Source organism: Amphiprion ocellaris, chromosome 23 (genome assembly GCF_022539595.1).
Source record: "Amphiprion ocellaris isolate individual 3 ecotype Okinawa chromosome 23, ASM2253959v1, whole genome shotgun sequence".
NCBI lineage: Eukaryota > Metazoa > Chordata > Actinopteri > Pomacentridae > Amphiprion > Amphiprion ocellaris.
The window spans coordinates 20,229,960-20,252,706 of record NC_072788.1 but is presented as its reverse complement, the minus strand read 5'-3'; the positions used below and the strand labels follow the sequence as shown (position 1 = coordinate 20,252,706).

Here is a 22,747-nt window from a genome sequence, read left to right as displayed (position 1 = left end):
CCATATATTTTTAGTTGACCACACCCATGAAGATGTGATGCTCCAATGACATGCTGTGTGTGTGTGTGTGTGTGTGTGTGTGTGTGTGTGTGTGTGTGTGTGTGTGTGTGTGTGTGTGTGTGTGTGTGTGTGTGTGTGTGTGTGTGTGTGTGTGTGTGTTTGTGTGTGCCAGTCACATACCCTTAACCCAGACAAAACAAAGGGTTTGTGATCAAAGAAAAGTTTAAATAGAGTCTGCCTCAACATTGGGCCGCAGGGACTTCCTGTTTCCTCAGTCGATATCTCTAATTGAGATGTGTGCGTGTGTGTGTGTGTGTGTGTGTGCGTGCGTGTGTGTGTTTCAGATGGTGATGATTGTAGCAGTCTGTAGAGTGATACTGATCAGTGCTGATTGTAACATTTTCAGGGAGACTGCCCATTGGTGTGTGCAGCGCTGTTGGTGGTGCACAAGGTTCAGCATGGGCAACCTGACTGGTCTGCAGCTATGCAGCCCCATATGCAATAAACTGAGATGCACTGTGTATTCTGATACCTTTCTATCAGAACCAGCATTAACTTCTTCAGAAATTTGAGCAACAGTAGCTCGTCTGTTGGATCGGATCTCACAGGCCAACTTTCACTCCCCACGTGCATCAGTAAGCCTTGGTCGCCTATGACCCTGTCTCTGGTTCACCGCTATTCCTTCTTTGGACCATTTTTGGTAGATATTGACCACTGCAGGCCGAGATCACCCCACAAAAGCTGCAGTTTTGAAGATGCTGTGACCCAGTCATCGAGGCATCACAGTTTGGTCCTTGTCTGAGTCGCTCTAATCCTTATGTTGGACCATTTTACCTGCTTCTAACACATCAACTTTGAGGACAAAATGTTCACTTGCTGTCTAATACATCCAACTTGCTAACAGGTGCCATGATGAAGAGATAGTCAATGTTATTCACTTCACCTGTCAGTGGTCAGAATGTTATGCCTGATCAGTGTTTATGTTCATGTTCCTAATAGAACAAACAGCTTCATTTGGATTCTTTCACATTTCAGGATCTTTGTTCTGGTGGTGCCACTAAGATGTAATGTCAGCTTTGTATAATCTGTTAGAATAGTGATTTTTGATTGCTTTCATATGTAGTGACCTTGAAAAACTGGTAAATATTCACATTTGGGACTCACATTTGGTACCATTTTTGCTTTAATTAAAAAAAAAAACTGATAACTTTCAAAGTGATTTTAAATTTCAGCTCTAGAGTACGGGTTTGTTGGTTTGGTTACTTGGACACAATACACTGCCAAGTGAGAATATCACGATTTACAAAAGTGTTCCATCCAAAAGAATTTGCCTTTTGGGGTTCTTATAGATAACTAGCCTTATAGGATATAAATAACATCCAGTTTCTGATAATCCAGACCCAGAATTCTTGTTTCTTTAAGGGTAATTCAATTTAATTAATAGACACTGTACTAATTCATGTGACTCTAAAGTCTGCTACGTAGTGATGTTAAGACTTAAACCCAGTGGCTTCAGCATTTGGTTGGATTCAGCCTGTTATTTTAGAATGTCTTTTCAGTCTAAAATAACAAACCACATTTTCCTGAAAGGCTGACTTGGCACAACAGCGTACAGTGCAGCTGTAGAGACAACTTGTAGCTTTTTCATGTTAAGGAAGTGGAAGGAGTAGGTAGAGGAAACTGATTTGCACAAGTCCAGACTCTGCTTTACTGACTGCATTTGACTGTGTTTGCTGTAAATTTCAGGAAGTAAAGCTCAAAGGAAAACAATTCAGACACCAAACTTTGATGAGAAGCTACTAACTTCGGAGGCCCAAAATCGGCAGAGATTGATAGTTTAACAGCTGCATACCGTTTATACATATTGTATAGTGCTGTGGGTTGGATTTCAGAGTGCAAACGGTGGCTGTAGCACACTGCTTCAATCACAGCCGTTTATTATGCAAACAGACTAATGTTTCAACATTATTGTGTCTTCATTAGAGTCAAAGTTGACTGTACTGGTGTTGAAACATTAGTCTGTGAAGGGATCTGAATTAAGCTGTGTGCTCCACTCGGCTTTTGCATTCAGGAAATTTGCTGTCCTTAAGCTACAGGGCACCTATTTCAGCCGCATTTTGATTTACCTTCACCTATCTCTAAATCCAAACAACTGTAGCAAAATGTCAGCTCTTTATGACTCTAGTAAAACAGAAAACCACTCAGAGAGCAATGGTACTCCGCCAAGGCTGTTCATTCCTCAGTTTGTGTATCTATCCAGAAGCTAAATAAATAAATAAAAAATTACCTTGCACTGAGTACAGATGTGTGTTCTGCATGCATGTCATGGATGTGTACAAAACTGACACAGAAGTCATATTTATCATTATATATATTATTGTTCTTTTTAAAACAGTTCAGCATTGGAGTCATGCAAAGCTGATTTGACAGAATTTATGATCCTGTTTTGACTAATGATTTTGTTTAAACTTGCATCACAAACTATCATGCCATTACTTCTTTTAATTTGTGTCACAGAGAAAATCATCTGTTTTAATAAGTTCCCATTTATTCACCTTTAACATGTAAGTCCTGAAGTCATTTATTTATTCCCAATCAGAATGTTGACTCATTATTAAAATACACAATTCTTCTTGCCAGTATAGGTCCTCCACATGCTGCCAGTCCTCGTTACAAGTTCAACTTCATAGCTGACGTGGTGGAGAAAATTGCTCCTGCTGTGGTTCACATTGAACTCTTCCTCAGGTACTGACTATGTGTGCATGTGTTATTTTATTATTCATGTTGTGGGGGCAGGGGCTGCACAGTGGCGTAGTGGTTAGCACTTTCACCTTGCAGCTAGAAGATCCCTGGTTCGCGTCCCATGATCTTTCTGCATGGAGTTTGCATGTTCTCCCTGTGCATGTGTGGGTTTTCTCTGCGTTCTCCGACTTCCTCCCACAGTCCAAAAATATGCTGAGGTTACTTGATTATTCTAGGTGTGAATACAAGTGTGATTGTTTGTCTGTATATGTAGCCCTGCGACAGACAAGCGACCTGTCTAGGGTGTCCCCTGCCTTCACCCTGAGTCAGCTGGGATAGACTCCAGCCCCCCTGCAATCCTAGTGAGGAAAAAGCGGTGTATAGATAATGGATGGATGGATGTTGTGGGGGTCTGATTATAATTGAGTGATTTTACTGAGGCTCATAATGCTATTTTGGTGGCTGTAATTACACCTCCTCTCACTGTTTTACATGTACAGTGCTGTGAAATATTTTTTGATGTCTTCTATTTCTGCATATTTCTCACACTTAAATATTTCAGAACATCAAACTAATGTTTCTATTTAATTAATATTAGACCGAGATACCCCACACAACACAAAATGCAGTTTGTAAATGATGATTTATTAAAGATTTATTGAAAACCTATATTACCCCTGTGAAAAAGTAATTGCCCTCCTAAACCTAATAACTGGTTGGGCCACCCTTGGCAGCAACAACTGCAGTTAAACTTTCTCTTGTGATTAGTGTTTTACATCACCATGGAAGAGTTTTGGCGCACTGGTTTATGAACATGAACTGCCATTTTAAGGTCTTGCCACAGCATCAGAATTGGATCCAAGTCCAGACTTTGATTTGGTCACTCCAAAACCTTGATCTTGTTCTGAACCACTCAGAGGTGGACTTGTTGGTGTGTTTTGGGTCATTGTCATGCTGCCTCACCACCACCATGTTTCATTGTTGGTTCTTCTTGTGGAATGCAGTGTTAGCTTTACACCAGATGTAACGGACTCATATTCTCCATAAAGTTCTACCTTTAACTCATCAATCCACAGGATGTTATGCCAAAAGTCTTGGAGCTCATCTAGATATTTTATTGTAAATGCCAGATGAACCTTTATGTTCTTTTGGTCAGGAGTGGTTTGTGCCTTGCAACTCTTCCATGATGCCATTTTCTCCCAGTGCCTTCCTATTGTGGAATCATGTAGATGGACCTTAACTGAGGACAGTGAGGCCTGCCGATCTTTTGCTGTTTGTCTAGGTCCTGGATAAGATATCGAGGTGCTCTTGGAGAAATGTTGGTAGTTGGTCCACTCCTAGGAAGGTTTACCACTGTTCCATGTTTCTCCATTTGTGGATAATGTCTCTCACTGTGTGGTTCTCTGGAGTCCCAGAGCCTTAGCAGTTACTTTGTAACCCTTTGAAGACTGATAAATGTCAATGGCTTTGTTCTGGTAACATGTGTAGCTTTTTGAGACCCTTTAGCTACTTCACAATGCCAAACAGGTTCTACTCAGTGATGTTTAGATTCAACAAGCCTGGCAGTAATCGATGTGGGTGTGGCTGGTGAAAGTGAATCCAACTGCCAAATGAATTTAGTCATTTAGGAGATTGGTAACTAAGGGGGCAATTGCTTTTTCACATAGGGCAAGACGGGCTGTACAGCCTTCATTTAATGACTTCATCATTTAAAACCTGCATTTTGTGTTTTCTTTTTTCATGGGTTATCTTCGTCTTACATTAAAATTAGTTTGATGATCTGAAACATTTAAGTGTGACACAGGGAAAAGTAGAAGACATTTGTAAGGGGCCAATACTTTTTTGTGACACTGTATACAGTCATCTGACATTATAAGCTGATAAGGGCAGTGCTTGAATTGTGTGACCTGTTATGTGACATACAAAATCGCAGAACTTGAGGAGGCCACACAGCTTAGTTGACAGACAGACACACAGACCTCAGCAGGAACCACAAGTAATTCTGCACTCTGACAGTGGCGGAATACTGTGGGGTCTAAATGATACGATGGAACTTCATAATTAAAGGCTTTGTATGTGAAAAGAAGGGATTTTAAGCTTAATTCTATAGTTTAAAGGGAAGTGAATGAAACATAACTTTTGTGCTCAAGAGTTTTGTAGTTTGTGGATGATAGCTGAAACACATCTTGATAGTTGACCAGTTTCTAGAGCAATGACAAATGGAGCAGTGTAGTTAGCTTTCTTGGACGATTTAACTGCTGTTCAATATTGCAAAAAACTTATGTGGCTCGTTCTTGATTATTCCCAAGTAGCATTCAGTCATAATTACCAGAATTATTACTTTAATAACACATTTTCTTTTGGAAAAAGTAGATTAAAACTCTATCTCAGTTTTCAATTGCAAATGAAACAAATTTTGTAAAGATCTGCCAAGGGTGTCCTCTGCCTTCACCTTAAGTCATCTGGGAAATTGTGAATTGTACATCTCTTTATCAGTGATAACTGCTTTGCGTAATCCACACCCTTTACCATCACTTTCGCCATATCCCTAGACATCCACTCTTTGGTCGCAACATCCCTCTGTCCAGTGGATCCGGGTTTGTCATGTCAGAGAATGGACTGATTGTTACCAATGCTCATGTCGTCTCTACCACCTCACCAGTGTCAGGTCAACAGCATCTCAAGGTAGGCAAAAACAGGTTTTTATTTTTTTGACTCTCATTACTAAAACTACAGATATTTGAGAAGCATCTTTCTCAAATAAATTATGTAGGTTTGGAATCTGTATAAAGCTAGAAGAGAAATAATGGAAAATGAAATGTTTAAAAGAGTATTTCAGCATTTACTGAAATACTTTTGTTGCTTTCATTCCGAGAATGAGATATTTACACGGAAGACTAGAGGCAAGAGAAAACAGTGTGCCTACCAACACCTCTACAGCTTTATGCTAGGCTATGCTAACCACTCCAACTTCATACTTATGCACAGGCATGAGGATGGTACTGATCTCATCTTCTCACTTTGAGAGCGAAAGCAACAAAGCATGTTTTGATATGTTTCATAAAAACAAAACTATTCATTAAAGAATATGATCAGTTTCAGTCAGTATGTAAGGTGCAGGTTGACTGATTGCATAATTATTGTATTTCTGTCTTTGAGATACTATTAAATAGTGTTTTAGGGTCCAAAGATGTCCTCAGTATTGTGAGGTTAGCTATATTACAATACCTGACAATGTGGAGAGTAAAATAGAGGAGAGCATCAGCACAAAATATTTTTGCTAAAAATATTTGTCGACATAAATGTGTACTTGTTCTTTGTGTTCTTGATATCCCTTTTACAATACTAATGTTCAGGTGAGCAGAGCATGCTGCTACTGTATGAAATGTTAATTGACAGTGCTCTGGAATGTAATTCATCCATTCTCCCCTAAAGGTCCAGATGCATAATGGTGACATATATGAAGCCAGCATCAAGGACATTGACAAAAAGTCTGACATTGCCACCATCAAAGTCAACCCCCAGGTGAGTCCACAGGTCTGTGATTATCTCATCAATAAGGAAATAGTTTGATTCTCATCTCCCACTATGCGTTAACTTTTACCATTTGATGTTGCAGATTTGAAATGAAATCAAAAGTGAATTACCCCAACACTAATCCTAAAATATGAATGTTAACTTGAACTGTTGCTCATTCATGTTTTCCCAGTCGGCTGCTGCCTCATACTCTAGATAATAATTGGTAAAAATGACTGTCATTGAAACCCCTTAGTACTTGTGCATATGAAAGTGTGGCTATGCAGCTCAACAGATTCTCCCTTGGGAAGGAGAGGATGCTTTTAAGGGGAAAAATATAACCCAAGATGGTATGTTTGATGGCCATAATCATTCTTTATGGTATTCAACACGTCTAGTGTATCTTTTTGTGTACATTCCCCAATAAATCTGCCTACCATGTTTGGTGTCTCAGGACACTTCAGGATCTACATTTTCTGTGGGTCTGTTCAAAAGCCCTAAATATAATGCCTTTAATTTAAACTGACTTTGGGTGGGGTGCTGCAGAGTCCAAAAATGTTGTCTGTATTTTTTGTACCACAGCTTAAAAAGGAAATGTTATGTTACAGTAGCTGGCAATGTTTGACAGTAAAACAGATACATGTAAAGACGCATAATTGCACAAAATATTTTTTATGAATTCAAAACATTGGCCTTTATATTCTATATACTAACTCTACAAATGTCTGGATGATTCTAGTATTTTTGGGAAGGAACATACCATATGTCTACAGTAGCGATGAAAGTATCTTGCTACAACATTTATGCTATATGTATTATACAGAAAAAAAGATCAGTGGTTATGAGCTATAAACTGACAGTGACACCGACAGTGCAAGATCACCTTCAACAAGAACTAGCTCAAAGTTTATTCCACACAGATTAAAATAATAAAATTGATAGTTCATAATTGTGTTCACTAGTCCATGGGTATTTTAATTCATTTTATTTGAAGAGTTGCTCCAAGCTGTTTTCCTCTACTCATCCATCTACAGACCACAATTTTTGTCATATAGCAGTATTTTTGGATTTTAAATCCGCTTGTTTTGTGCATGAAGAAGTGTCACTTCGAGGTCAACTAGGGACGCATTGTGGTTGTGACAGTTGTCTGGCTTGACTCACAAGTTAGCTACATCCATTTCCTCCTCAGCGAGATGTAGAAAAGAACAGAAAACATTTTTGTTGCATATTTACTGACAGAGTAAGCAAACTACAATATTAGAAATATAAAGATTTTATGAGTCAATATGAGGAGTTTTAGTTATGATTAGGGTTGTCACGATTTCAATTTTTTGAGCCACGATTATTGTGGAAGGAAATATTGCGATTTTACGATTATTCACGATTATCGACATTATGAAAGAAAAAAAAACAGTGTTTGTATTTTAATAAACTCTTTAATAATACTTAAACTTTTAAACATTTACTGTTCTTATAAAATAAAATAAATTGTTCCAATACGTCTTTGTAGTAAATAAAAGTGCAAATTGCATTACAAAACAGTCATTAACTTGAGGAACTTAAAGGCTTCTTTAGCTGCCATCATTAAAACAAAATAAAATTATAAGATTGGCATTAAAAACTGTGCTGTTTTCTCTATAATATTAATAATAATTAGGGATGTGCCGATCAGGTTTTTTGCTGCTGATCCCCGATACCGATCATCCTTGAATGCCGATTACTGATACTGATCACATGGATTGGATTTAAATGCTCTATTTATATATGAGTGCTGCTGCTTATATGATGTAGGAAAAAAATGAGCAAATACTGCCTTAATTTAGACAAAAATATGCTTACAAAAACTGGCAGGCACATTACAGCAACTATTCAGTCTGGGAATCTTGTAAATGATGTATAATTACTACTTATTTATGTTCAATATGTATTTATTGGTTCTAGTGAAGTGCCTCTTTGAGACTTTTATGTATTATGGAATGTTGCAATTTAATGTATGGTTGATAACGTAGTGTTTACTATGTAAATCAAACAAAACAAAAAGACATAAAAAGAATACATTTAAAGATTCTAAAAACACTTCATTTTAAGCTTTAAATAAAACTACAGAAAAAAGGATAAATGGGAGTCTTATTTATTTTTACTAAAACGTTTATATAAACAATTCACCACTAATTTTACAACAATTAATCAAAACACCCGGATCATTTCCCAGGGAAAACTCTAGAGTCTGACAGGAGGTCCAGGCAGACAGACAGCCTCCCTGTCCTGGAGGTTACTGTCTCCTCCACTACCACTGTCAGCGGGCAGCGGGGCTTCCCGGACCACACTCCCTGCTGAGGGGACCGGGCCGACAGCATCTTCGGAGGAGGGCACGGGCTTCCGGAGCCAAAATAACCGGCGGGTCGGGAGCTCCGGTTCCCTCCTGCGCTCCCTTTCCCCACCCGCCGCGGCCCGCCGCCTTCCCCTCGCCTGCGGACGCAGGAAAGCAGCCCGGCTGCGACGGGCGGGGAACGGGAGCGCAGGAGGGAACCGGAGCTCCCGACCCGCCCGTTGTTTTGGCTCCGGGAGGAAACTCGGGGCACGGGGGGTCCTCGGGGCGGCCCGGCCGCCGGACCGCTGACTTCGGAACCGACAGTTACCGCGCGTGCGGCGGACAGTCCCATCTTGGCAACCTCATTGCGCACAGCGGCCACAATATTAGGGACACTTCGAGTAAAGACTCTGTCATAACTGATCATATAATTCTCTCTCTGTCTCTCTCTGTGTGTGTGTGTGTGTGTGTGTGTGTGTGTGTGTGTGTGTGTGTGTGTGTGTGTGTGTGTGTGTGTGTGTGTGTGTGTGCGCGCACGCACTGATGCCGATTAGACAGGAGCGCGCGCACAGGCCAAGCAGCCACTCTCTCTCCACTCTCCACTCAGCGCAGCTCACGCGTCTTGCATTGCACCTCTCGCGAGGCTTTTCTACGGATAATCGTGGTTGTGAAAAATGTGACGAATATCTATTTATAATCGTGGTTATTGTAAAACCGGTTAACCTTGACAACCCTAGTTATGATAAAGGATAAAACCAGCACAGCTGCTGCAGCCAACATCAGGAAGGAAATCTGAAACAGCTGGACAGTAAGAATGTGTAATTAATCGGCTTATTAATATCATAATCCCTTTGTGTAAATGTTGATTAGATTGAGGTTTCTTATTCAAGTTTATATTATTATATATAATGGATATAGAATAAATAAAAATGTATCTAACAAAATTATGAACAAATAAGAAAAGCACTCAGAGAGCGCAGTACTCCACCAAGACTGCTCAGTCGTTGTATGATTTCCGATGGCTAAATCCCGATAAATCCACAGTGGTCAATTTATCGTAGGATTGCAATCATGTGATCGTCAGCAGCAGCTGACAAAGCCTTCACTTGTTGTCATAGTTACAGTGATGCCGTGCCGCTACCTCAATCTTCAACAAATCTGTGGATCCAGACTATAAGCCGCATCACTTATGCAGTGGGTTTTACAGGGTTAATAGACAAGTACGTACACAACATACAACATCCTACATCTGGTCTTGTGTTGCAGTTTGCAAGCTAGCATGATTTTCTGGTCATTTTTACTCACAATCCATTTTTAGTCACAGTGTCACACTTGAGTAACGAGCTTGAGCCACAGAAAGCGCACAAACAGGTGACTTCACATTTTATATTTGAACAAGATGGTCAAAGCCTAAGGTTCAATAATATGACAGTGTAGTTTGTCTTAGTTGTATGCAGTATGCATACAAAAATACATACTTTGCAAGGGCAGTTGTAGTAAAGGAAGAAGAAAAACTGTATGATTAGGAATGACCTAACTAAGGTAAATAAAGAGCAGAGCCTCCATTCTAAACTACTGAAGCTGGGAACATGAATGTGTGGCAAAATACCTGTCTTTAGAAACATATCACTAGCAGTAAGAGAACCGGACTCATTTATCTTCTAGCATACTGGAATTTCCTTAAAGGATCTTAAAGTGCTGGAATTTGATTGTATGTTACAATAGCATTAATTCTAAACACATTCATTTAGCTGTTGCCTGATGGGAACAAAGTGCTAGTGGCAATCATCAAACAGATGACACAAAAGTTTGTTTACTGACTTGTGATTGTAATCTCACAGTCTGACCTAGTGTTGGGTATTTTGGTGATTTGCTGGGGGTGTTTTTTTTATGTCTATACCACATTTATTAATCTTGCTCAACAGCTTCTAATAACTGTATTTCAGCATGTACTAAATGTAGCCATAGTAAAGAAATGCTATTAAAACATGGCTGTCTAAAGCCCATTTTCAAACTAAATTGAGTCCATTTGTGTCATAAGCTCTAGGAGACAGACTCGTGTTTTGTTGAAGAAAAGCTGCCAGAGAACAAGTTAGTTTCAGAGTTACCATAGCAACTTACACAGAGTCAAAGTAACCTCTGTTTCTTGAAGTGAAAACCAAAAGTTCCCTTCATTAAAGTGGTAAGCTCAAAGTTTTTACAAAGGCACTCTTGAGGATGCAATCCTGCCTTCCCAAATGTCAAACAGTTTCATCTCTCCACGTGGCATGCAGCTACAACTTTCTAACCAGATGTGCATGAATCACACATCTGGTGCACAACTGAAGTGAGTAACTAGATGGGAAAACCATAATGTACAATAGAACACATTGCCAAGTCTGTTGTTATAACTTTGCCCATATAATGACAATATATAGGCCTATGCACTCTAGTTTTTATGGTCATTTGAATGAGTCCTCATGAACATTTTTGCATGTCAAAATAGCAAAAAACTATTTATTATTTAAATGGTTTCCCATGTAAGACATTTTTGGAGTATGTATATACAAACATTCACAGGTCTTAATAAAACATGAAATGCAACCAAAATATGTTACAGAACATAGTTGTGGATCTCAAATAACAAAAAGTCAACTCTGAACTAAATCTAAGACAGTGGAGCAACACTGACCCACTTGTCTGTTTTACCTTAAGAATACATGTAATGAATTTTGGTGGGAAACATTGGATGTAAACAAAACAACGTCTGTTTAGAATAAAGACTCCACAGGGTGGCTTTCATCCAACATTCTTGTTGCCTCCATTAGCACTCCTTATTCTAGCAAAACTCCAGCAGGGTAATGAGTATTTAGATGGGCGTTTTATCACAGTCTCAGACTCGCTGTGTGTTCACAGAGTGTGTCATGTGTCCAGGTTCACAGTGGGTGGGAAGCTGGACCATAGTCAGACTCTAAACCTCCCCTGGGATGACACCAAATACATCCAGCTCATCTAGATCAGGGATTTATGGAGGATAGTCTTATTGTGTTGCTCTTACGCAAATTCCCAGCTGAAGCTGTAGCACTGTGCTGATTTCGTGAACTGATACTGTCGCCTTGTGTTTTCAGCATGTGTTATTTATACAGAAAGCTTTTTTCATCATATTTTAAAAGATTAAAGTTTTTGGGGGTTTTTTTTTTTTTTGGTCTTGCAAATTCCTCGGAATGGGGTTTGCTTCCTGCACCCCATCCACAGTTAGTTTTAGGCTACATAATAACATCGTCAAGGTCGATAGGAGCAAATTCCAAGAGTATAGTGTTAAATGCTTTACCGACACACCTAACAGAAAACACTCTGGATCCCGTCATCACCATCGACTGCTTTCAGATGGTGTAAGCAGACAGGAATCAATCTGAGTACCAAGTAAACAGGCAAAGGGCACACTGATTTTATTGATAACAAATACTGCCACCCTGGTCACATTACCGTAAGGAAACCTTTCTGCACAACTATTAGTTGTGTGGTTACTAGATATGCAGGGAGTTTCATTTTAGTAGTTCTTGACATGCCTCCCTCTGCAAACCTGGCAACCACATATGATGTCACTTCTCCATGTTATGGACCCAAGTGCATTCCTATACTTCTTGTATTGTATTTTTTTTTTTTATTCTTGTACAATTTTACTTCCACTATGGTGTATAATTAGTCTCATGCATATGAAAACCAGACACATGCATGTAATTTGTACTCTGAACTATATCTGGGTACTTCTGCTCTGTCTGAACAAATGTAATGTTAATGCATTCATCAATTCATGTGCTAACATAATTGCACAAGGGTTCTCTAATCATAAATTAGCCTTTCAACACCATTAGCTAACACAATGTAGCATTAGAACACAGGAGTGATGGTTGCTGGAAATGTTCCTCTGTACCTCTATGGAGATATTCCATTAAAAATCAGCCATTTCCATGTTAACAGAATAGTCATTTACCACAGTAACAATTTCTGGACTGGATTTCTGATTAATTTGCTTGAAGACAATGAAGACATTTCTAAGTGACCCCACTCCTTTGAACGGTAGTGTATATTATGCAACTCTTAGAATATTTTCTCAATAAAGCATCTCACTGGTTTGCTAGTGGAAAGGTTTTAGTGTGACACTGAGACAACCCTGAAAGTTTACTTCAGCAGTAACTTAATACAGCTCTGAAAAGCAATTAAATAAGGTAGTATTAAAAAACAATCCTCCACCTCAATGTAAATATCCTCAAACAAGCTTGAGAAGAAATTTAGACTAGCCATCCAGGACACGAGTCTGAACTCTGTTCCACACATCCCTCTTCAGCTCATGCTAATGCTGCAGAAGTTTGACGTGAAGTCAGAGGAAGATCTAGATGTGCGGTCATTTGTCAGTCTGGATGGAATGAGGTGAAGGTAGTTCATACAGTCTGTATGGTCCCATTCAAAGAACTGACAGTCTGAGTCCTGTGGTGGAACACATTATTCAGCACACACACATCGGGAATCAAAGAGGAGCTCATACTGTCTTGAGAGAAATATATGCTAACTCAAACCACCTGTATATATCACTCCCCTCCAGGCACCCAGTGTCAGGGAACCATTGTGACCTGTGGACGATACCACCCACATTTTAGAGGATTCCAGGCCACAGCTCCTTGACCTTCCGTGATCATACGAATGACTTAATGTGTGTCAGCCATTATACTGTAGTGGTAGGAGAAGCAGCTGTGTTGAACCTTGCAAAATTCTTTAATGAGGAAGCTCTACACTGGTTTCTCCTTTGAGGACAACTCAATCAATCAAGTGCCGTGCCATTCAGCGTAGGCGATCATTTCTCTCCAGCTCCTCCGATCTTTTGCTCTCTGAATTGTGACTGTTGCCCGTTTCATGTGTAGCCATGATGTAAGCCCATCTATCATTTTCATTCTCTGTCTGCCTCGTCTTCTCTTCCCATTAATTTTTCCAGTTGTGACAATATATTCCAGGGTCTCCTTCCTTAAGATGTGTCCAAAAAATGTTGCTTGCCGTTTCCTAATTTTGTTCAGTAGTGTATAATTTGTGTTTAGTGTTTTTAAACACAAATTATACACTACTGAACAAAATTAGGAAACGGCAAGCAACATTTTTTGGACACATCTTAAGGAAGGACAACTAGCAGACTCTTTGTTTGCCAGTTGAAGGACACAGTTTATAGTCAAGTGGTCGAGTCAGGCTCTGGCCATTCCTTGAGCACTGAATAATATTTATTTAGGTTTAGGACACATACACAGATCAGATTGCATTACCTTTTTAGTGACATTTGCTTAAATAAGGGGCCTATAATTATAACTATGATGATAACCTATGTGTTGCTCAGCATCTTGCTTCAGCAATTCATGGAAACTGTTTGTAGATCCTAAACATATGTTTATAACTGCTATAGTCTATCAACTAGAAACATTCTAGATGCCTCATGAATCAGTTCATACATATTTCACCCAAAGTCACTTGGGAAACTTGGGGATTTTCACGATAAAACATTTCTGTTCTTCGGTTTGAGCAATATTTGGCCACACAATTGCTGCTTTTAGAGACGAGGGCAATGGTGTGTGGTTAATTCATTGCAAAAATATTAACATCTGCTTTCAATCACTAAATTAAGGTAAACTCAGGCTCCAGCATGACCAATGGTTGACATTTCCACCTTAAAACTGTGAACTCTGGATCATGACCAAGACAGGGAAGAGTGAGAAACATAATCCAAAGCATTCCACCTGAAAGAAATCTTAAACAGAGCAGTTTCAGCTCATTCCTTCTCTCACACCATCTGTCTGCTCAGCATGTGTTTCCACTCAGCTCTATCCTTTGCCTCCCTTTTACTTTGCCTCCTCAACCTTTTTTTATTATATCCCCTCTTTTCTTTGTGGATACTTATGCATATTACTGTGCATATAGTGGTATAGTGATATTTTAGGCTTCAAATGCTGCACACCACATTGGATTATGTGATGTGCACCTATTTTGCCTTATATATGTATAGTTTAGCATGGCTCTGTCCTGCTCACCATTGTTGTGCTACAGAGGTGTTCCTCTGGAAAGAGTCCAACACAATCCCAGCTATCAAAAGCATATGTAGGTTTAAATTAAAATATACACTACCGTTCAAAAGTTTTGGGTCACCCAGACAATTTCATGTTTTCTATGAAAACTCATGCTTTTATTCATGTGCTAACATAATTGCACAAGGGTTTTCTAATCATCAGTGAGCCTTTCAACACCATTAGCTAACACAATGTAGCATTAGAACACAGGAGTGATGGATGCTGGAAATGTTCCTCTGTATCCCTATGGAGATATTCCATTAAAAATCAGCTGTTTCCAGATAGAATAGTCATTTACCACATGAACAATGTCTAGAATGGATTTCTGATTCATTTAATGTTGTCTTCATTGAAAAAAAACCCTTCTTCTCAAAAATAAGGACATTTCTAAGTGACCCCAAACTTTTGAATGGAAGTGTATTAGTTTAATAATCTTTTATGACCCGAAGTGCAACCTCTGTGTTTGAGCTGTGGGCACACAATTGTTTTGGTTAAAGTAGGAATCAGTTTTCACGTTTAAACAACTATTATTAAGTGGCTATTGTTTTATTACCCTGGGTCTAAATCTGTTGATGAAGCTGTTGATGGAAAATGTGCAAGTTGATAGCAGAACAAATCAATCAAATGCTAAAGGTCCATATGTGTCAGCAAGGACATGTCTTGTGTTGCACCTTGTCTTCCTGAGCAAGCTACATTCACCAGCTCCAACTGTGCCGGTAATACTGCTTCTCAGTCTAGATAATAATGTTAATTACCATAACGAGTACAGCTTACACACAGTCCTTCCACAGAACAAAACAGGTTCAATGAATTGGGCATTGAAAATAAGTGAGTGTAAATGACTGTATTTCCGTAATGGGTGCTCAATTATCCTGTATTAAACATCGTTATTTAAAACTTAACCTGACTCAATTTGTGTGTTTCACCCTTTCCCCCAACCCACCTCTACCCAGACGATGCTCCCTGTGTTGTTTCTGGGCCACAGTGCAGACCTGAGGCCTGGGGAGTTTGTGGTGGCAATTGGCAGTCCTTTTGCCCTCCAGAACACTGTCACTACTGGTATCGTCAGCACTGCTCAGAGAGATGGAAAGGAGCTGGGTCTCAGGGACTCAGACATGGATTATGTCCAGACAGACGCTATTATCAATGTAAGAATATAGCAAGGCAGAGAACATGTGTACTCTGGCAAAATTATTGTTAAACAGACCAGTTGGGTTTTTTTTTTTCTGCACAACTGGAGTCGGTCTGGCTCTATTTTTCTAACTGTAATAATGTCATATTGTAAGGTGTTTCTGCAACGTATACATTACAGTTATGGCTTTGATGTTTTTTTCACAGTATGGGAATTCAGGAGGACCTCTTGTCAATTTGGTAAGCTTTTAGTTTCATACCTAGAGACTTTCATGACTGCTGTAAAGTATGTTTCTCTCTTTTGGGTCTTGGTAAAATCTACAAGATGAACTGAAGGGGTTAGAAGCAGAGTGGTCTAACCCACAAAAACATTCGAGTTTTATATAATTTCTGTAATATTTTACAGTATAGATTTGAGTGGCAAAGTGGTCTAACCCTCAACCCAATATAGCATTACAGTGGCGCTTCGAATGTTTGACCATTCTTGAAAACACAAAACTTTGAACCCATTTTTCTCAAAAACTACAGAAAGTTGGTTGGACCACTCCACTTCCAAACCCTTCAGCTGCACAATGACTGTGTTTGCATTCCACAGTCCTTCAACTCCTGTTCTTGATGTTAGTTGGCGAAAGAATAGTTCTGCTGTTGTCACTGTTATTTCACTTGAGGAAGAAAATCTCAGTAATCAAAAATCTAAATGTAAATGGTAGTTTTGATGTTTTTTTTTTTTTGTTGTGTGTCTGATTTAAGGATGGGGAGGTGATTGGCATCAACACCCTGAAAGTTGCAGCAGGAATCTCATTTGCCATTCCCTCAGACAGGATCACTCGCTTCCTCAACGATTCGCTCGACAAGCACAACAAAGGTGAGGATGACAGTGATGTCACCAGGTTAGCATTAAGCAAGGGACTGTGAGTGTGAATAAACTGTAACTACCTGGGGTTTCTTTCAGATGTGAGATCAATAAAGAAGCGTTTCATTGGAATCAGGATGTTGACCATCACACCAGCGTAAGTGCAAATGCTTTAACTTATGAGAAACACTCTGCTGATGGAATATATGACAAATAGAAAAAAGAAAATACTATTATTTATATTTAAAATTGTCCCTTATAGCAAATACTATACAGCTAGGCTGATTTTACAGACACAACCCTCCAGTAAGAGATCCGCCTCTGCAAAAGGAGTCCCACAAGAGCATGTTTTGGGTGTTCTTTTATTTGTATTTGCTCACAGCATTTTAGTGCGCAGCCATGTAGATTTTGAATGTCACTAAAATATTTTCTCACTCTAAGTGGAAACAATATGCTTGCTTTTCTAATCTATGTACTGCAAGTCCTGTCCAGTACAAATTAACCTTTTTGAGAGTCAGGTGAGACAAATTGACTGCTGTGGACTTATTGGGACTTATCCGTTGGAAATGATACAAGGAACAATTGATTAAATTGTGGGGGTGTTTCTGAGTCCCATCAATTCCTGCCCCCCTCTACATATCTAGGTCACATGATTCGGTATCTATACGTAATGTACACATGCATAACACACGCGTGTGCTCAGCGCAAGGTCATATTTTATTAAAGATTTCATCCGTCAGAAATGATACAACGACTGAGCAGTCTTGGTAGAGTACTGTGCTCTCTGAGTGCTTTTCTTGTTTTATTCATGTCTCTGTTTTGGAAAACGCAACTTCATCAGATATGTTAATGAGTTTAGTTAGATAATGGATTTTTTAAAATGTGTGTGTATGTGTTTCAGGTTAATTGAAGAGCTAAAACAACAAAACCCAGACTTCCCCAATGTTACTACCGGGATTTATGTCCATGAGGTTGTTCCTCACTCTCCTGCACAGAAGTAAGTTTAATTTATTTATGTATTTTATTTTAAATTCATTTTTCAAACAAAAACAGTACTCGTGTCTGAATCAGAGTGAATGCTACACTGCCTAGCCAAAAAAAAGTTGCACACTCTCATATTTTGTTGGACTGGCTTTAGCTTTCAGTATGGCACTCATTCGCTGTGGCATTGTTTCGATAAGCTTCTGCAATGTCACAACATTTTATTTCTGTCCAGAGATGCACTCATTTTATACCAGGATCTTATATTAATGATGGGAGAGTCGGACCACTGCACAAAGTCTTCTCCAGCATATCACAAAGGTTGTCAATGGGGCTGAGTTCTGGACTCTGTGGAGGACAATCTATGTGTGAAAATGTTGTTTCATGCTCCCTGATCCATTCATTCACAATGTGAGCCCCATGACTCCTGGCATCATCATCTTGGAACATGCCCATGCCATCAGCGAAGAAAAACTCCACTGATGGAAAGACCTGGTCATTCAGTATATTCACGTAGTCGTAGTAGTAGTTTCAGACAACTCCTTAGTTGTTTTCTTTGCTTGATGCAGTAATTATCCAATGGAAGGCTCTCACCTATTTGCTTAGTTAAATCCAAGTGGTGACTTTTTTTTGGCCAGGCAGTGTATATGTACAACAACCCTGGTATTTTTCTATTTCTCTCTCTCTAGAGGCGGTATCAAAGATGGGGACATTATTGTGAAACTGAATGGTAGACCGTTGATGACCACAGCTGACCTACAAGGAGCACTGCAGGAGGAAACAGCCCTGCTGCTGGAAGTCAGGAGGGACAATGATGACCTGCTCTTTAATATCGAACCTGATATTATTATGCAGTAGACATTGGAAGCACAGCTCTCATGCAGAGTTAGAACAACATCTCAGGCCATACTTTTTTTGGAAAGAACTTGGCAGAAACTCTGCAACAGTGAAGCAGCGTTGACAGTTGGTGCATTCATCTTCTGATACTAACTTCTAATACCTGGCTGTTAACTTGATTGTGTCAAAGTGAAAGGAGACCACAACTGACATGGTGCAAAGGAATTCAAGGATTTACAGCCGTGCCTCGACCCTGCTTAAACCAGCTCAGCATTGGAACAGGTGCACAAACCTTACACCCTACTGAACTGCATACACCCAAACCCCTTCAATGTATATTAAATACTTGATTTTATCACTTTGATTATATATTTTTCAGTAAGTAGACACATTTATTGTAAGTACTTCCATATATTTTGAGCAGTAATGCCTGCTAGACAGCATCCAATGATGTACATCCTGAAAATTACAAGACAAAAGCAAAGTTGATAAGCGCACAATTCATACATTACCATTAGATTCACCCTGCTGGCTTCACAAGGCAGCATCCACATGTCCACCCTGTGATCTGAGCCTTGCTCCAAATTACCATTCTCTGTCATTCTTGACTAGCTGTCAATCCGTCCTTCAAGGCTTGGCATGAGGGCTTTTTTGGTGAAAATGGTGTTCAAAATACAGTGGTCACATAGCACAGTCTACATTCAAAACCTCATTTTGGTCTTGTGCTTTGGGTAGTGAAGTATAAGCAGCCAACATTAGTTTCCTTCATAAAACTACACTCAGCCTGACAGACAGGGTGAAGACTTCAGAGATCCAGAATCCTGCATCCTGAATGCATCACTAAATGCAACATCATACAAAAATGGTAATCTAAAATATTTTTACAGAGGAAGATCTTCTTGGCTTAGTTGATGATTTGTCAAAGGTTTAATGCACAGACACCATGTCACAATCTATACTTACAAACTTGGATATCCTTGAACTTACCTGAGTTCACAGTTGGTGTTCACACTTTAGTGGCTATTCAGAAGGCTTCCAGCAAAGTGCCTGTCAGATCATCAAGCAGCATCTAAAACTGATTTTCTGAACATCTTTTCCATATTTGATTCGGGGGTTAACATTGCCCTACAATTTTTGCAACTTTCTGAATCTGACCAGCATGTCCAGTTGACATAGGGATTGACAAGATTTGGACTTAAGTCTTTAATTTTCATTCTTTAAAAAAACTACATCTGTACACAGGTACAGCTGAGGACAACACTGTAAGTGCCTTCAAGGAGGCTTTGTCTGGAATTATGGGCTGTTACCAAAATTTATATGATTTGTCAAATCCTGTCCTTCTCTATCACATCAACATGTTCTCATTAGTTTCTCTGGCAGCAGTATTTTTCATTGTCGTTGCTTTCACGCTGCTTACACTGGCAGTAAGCAACAGGTATTAACATTTTTTTTTTTTTTGTTGGACATGTTTAGACAACACCATTGTCACAGCACAGGCAGTACTAGAAAAATGATGTGTTCTTATGTCTAATCCCATCTATCTCAGTGGCTGAGACAGAAAAACAAGGGATGCAGACCTAACTGAATCCCAGTGAGACTGAATTGTTCCATGCAGTCAGTTAATATGTCTCCTGCAGTACTGACTCACTCCCTGCTTGGAAGGAGTCAGGACTAGCTTTCTCTTCACATTTCCAATCAAATGCTGAGCTCTGTATTGAGTTCAGGTAATTTACATGAACAAATACTTGCAGATTGAAATTAGACCAAAATACTTAAGGCATGATGACTATACATGAGTATTCATCACAGTTTTGACAAAAAGGGGCCCTCAGTGTCTCTCATAAACTCAGCTCTTTATTGCTGCAGAAACATGAATTTGTGACTATTCGATGATGACTTTGCTGTGAAATGTCTCATCTGGACAGAAGGTGAAGGTTAATCTTTTAGCTTTTTGTGGGTTGATTCTTTCATGATGCATTAAATGGGACATAGCCTCTGAACCAAGTGCCGACCCTGACCTGAGCACATTTCCCACTATGCAATCAGAATGTTAGACTTTACAATATAAAAGCCTCAATATTTTATTTGTGTTAAATGTACTGTGCAAAGGTGTATCTGCTTTTGATAAGCTGATTTGTTGAAATCCATTCACAAGGTGCACAGAGAGCATGATACTGTATAATGAACCTTTCTGAGTAAGCTCTCCGGCAGCTATATTTAAGGTCCTTCCCATTGTTGCCAAAAATGGTTTAAAAAACCCAACCGTTTTCTGATATAAACATTGCATCCAACTTGATTCGTGAAAGTCGTCTTCTGATAACTGACCTTTTCGCCATTGGTTTTTCAGCTTGTTAACCTTAATATCCGCTGACACTAAAGCAGCACTTACTGATTTTTAGCCACTTGGAGGCAGAAGAATAAACCGTAAACAACATTCACATATCACCATCACATAAAACTAATAAAGCAAATGTGTTTGTAAAAAGTTGCCTATTTACACATCCAGTAGTTATGACCCATGTACTTAAAAACAGCAATGACATTTACCCTCATGAATTCCAGTAGTCCACATTGGCACATCTCATTTTCCAGCAGACCTCCATGATTCCACCAGCTGAAAAACAGTGATTTAGCTTCACAGCCTCAACAATAAACACAATGGGAAAACGACCGCAGAATGATCAGCTTTTTATTATGTCATAAAGTGATGGTTTGCATCAAATTGTATTTAAAATTGAAAATAAGGTGACGAAATTATGCACTACCATTCAAAAGTTTGGGGTCACCCAGGCAATTTCATGATTTCCAGGAAAAGTCACACTTTTATTCATGTGCTAACATAATTGCACAAAGGTTTGCTAATCATCAATTAGCCTTTCAACATGATTAGCTAACACAATGTAGCATTAGAACACAGGAGTGATGGTTGCTAGAAATAGGCCTCTGTACTCCTATGTACATATTCCATTAAAATGCAGCCATTTACAGCTAGAATAGTCATTTACCACATTAACAATGTCTACACTGGATTTATCATTCATTTAATGTTATCTTAATTGGAAAAAACATGCTTTTCTTTTAAAAATAAGAACATTTCTAAGTGACCCCAAACTTTTGAACAGTGGTGTATGTGTAAAAAAAAGTAACACTTTTGATGAGCCTGTTTTTATAAGCAGTACAATAAACTTCCAGTGTAAATGAATCTAGTATTAATGTCAAAGTCTTTGTTCAGCATCAGTAGCTTATCTTTGGTTTATGGATGGCATACGTTTTTAATGCTGTAAGTTGTAATTCCATTAAAAATGTGAACAAAATGTGTGTTGACAAACTCTGTGGCAATGAAGAACACTAAATGTGAGTGTTTTTTTCTGTAGTTTCATCACTGCTGCTGCTCTGGTTTGTCACTGTTTGTGCTTTTAGTATGAAGAGACTTCATCAAAACCAAATGTTTACATGTAAGCTGACACCAAAGCAACATTCTGCATCAGTCTTTGGAGGTACCTTTTTCCACCAAATAAAAACATTCAAACTTTAACTTCGCTTTATTACTTCTGTAATGTCTTGACATAGAAATACATTATCATATAGAAGTCTGTCTGCACTTTCTCTCCTTCAAATCTAGGTCAATTACTCATGGGAAATTTTTTGGCGGAAGCATTTAGGAGATATTTTACAGTGCAGTAGTACAATACCCAACTGTGTGGAAACAAGCCTGCTCTCGCCTCATAGCCAGCCATAAACATTCCTGAGAGGAAACAGGTCTTACATGCAGGAATGCAATGAAACAACACAGAGGAAACTCTTTTTGGGGTTCAGTGATAAAACCACTGCAGACAGACATTAATCGTTTTCAGCCATAATCACTCTTTCCTTCTCAGCACTTGACAGGTCATGAGTTTATTTTTAAACCAGTGGGCAGTCTTTCATGGGGGTTTTTAGACATTTTTAGAAAAACTGAGGTCAACTCCAGTCAGTGTGTTCAAACCCAAATACTTTGGTGTTACCAAGTGCACAGTCTTCAACTTTTTGACTCTTAATTTAGCCTTAAACTATTCACTGTGTGTACCAGGTCTTGCCTCACTGAAAGAGCAAGAAGATTTGATTAAAACCTCATATTCAGAGAAAATAGTTTGATGATGTCAGTGTTTTGAAAGGAAACTATGGCTCTGGTCTTGTACAAGTCTTAGTGATGCTTTAAGGAACAGCTAGATGGGTTGCATGAAGATTTGTTTTCATATATCAGACAGGTTATATTTATTCTCATGGCAGGTTTCTTGTTTTGTTTTTTTTTAC

At 39.0% G+C, this 22,747-nt stretch overlaps 1 protein-coding gene across 1 annotated transcript in view; it reads left to right on the top strand.

Annotated features, from left to right (window-relative positions):
- The window catches only part of htra3b (HtrA serine peptidase 3b), a 29,986-nt gene extending 7,997 nt beyond the window's left edge, over positions 1-21,989 (top strand). The window contains exons 2-10 of the mRNA XM_023263621.3: positions 2,646-2,745; positions 5,295-5,427; positions 6,178-6,267; positions 15,606-15,800; positions 15,991-16,023; positions 16,534-16,648; positions 16,736-16,793; positions 17,538-17,633; positions 18,307-21,989. Of these exons, the coding sequence (XP_023119389.2) occupies positions 2,646-2,745; positions 5,295-5,427; positions 6,178-6,267; positions 15,606-15,800; positions 15,991-16,023; positions 16,534-16,648; positions 16,736-16,793; positions 17,538-17,633; positions 18,307-18,475 (989 nt within the window). The 3' untranslated portion in view covers positions 18,476-21,989. The remainder of the gene's footprint in view (positions 1-2,645; positions 2,746-5,294; positions 5,428-6,177; positions 6,268-15,605; positions 15,801-15,990; positions 16,024-16,533; positions 16,649-16,735; positions 16,794-17,537; positions 17,634-18,306) is intronic.
- The last annotated feature ends 758 nt before the right edge of the window (positions 21,990-22,747 follow it).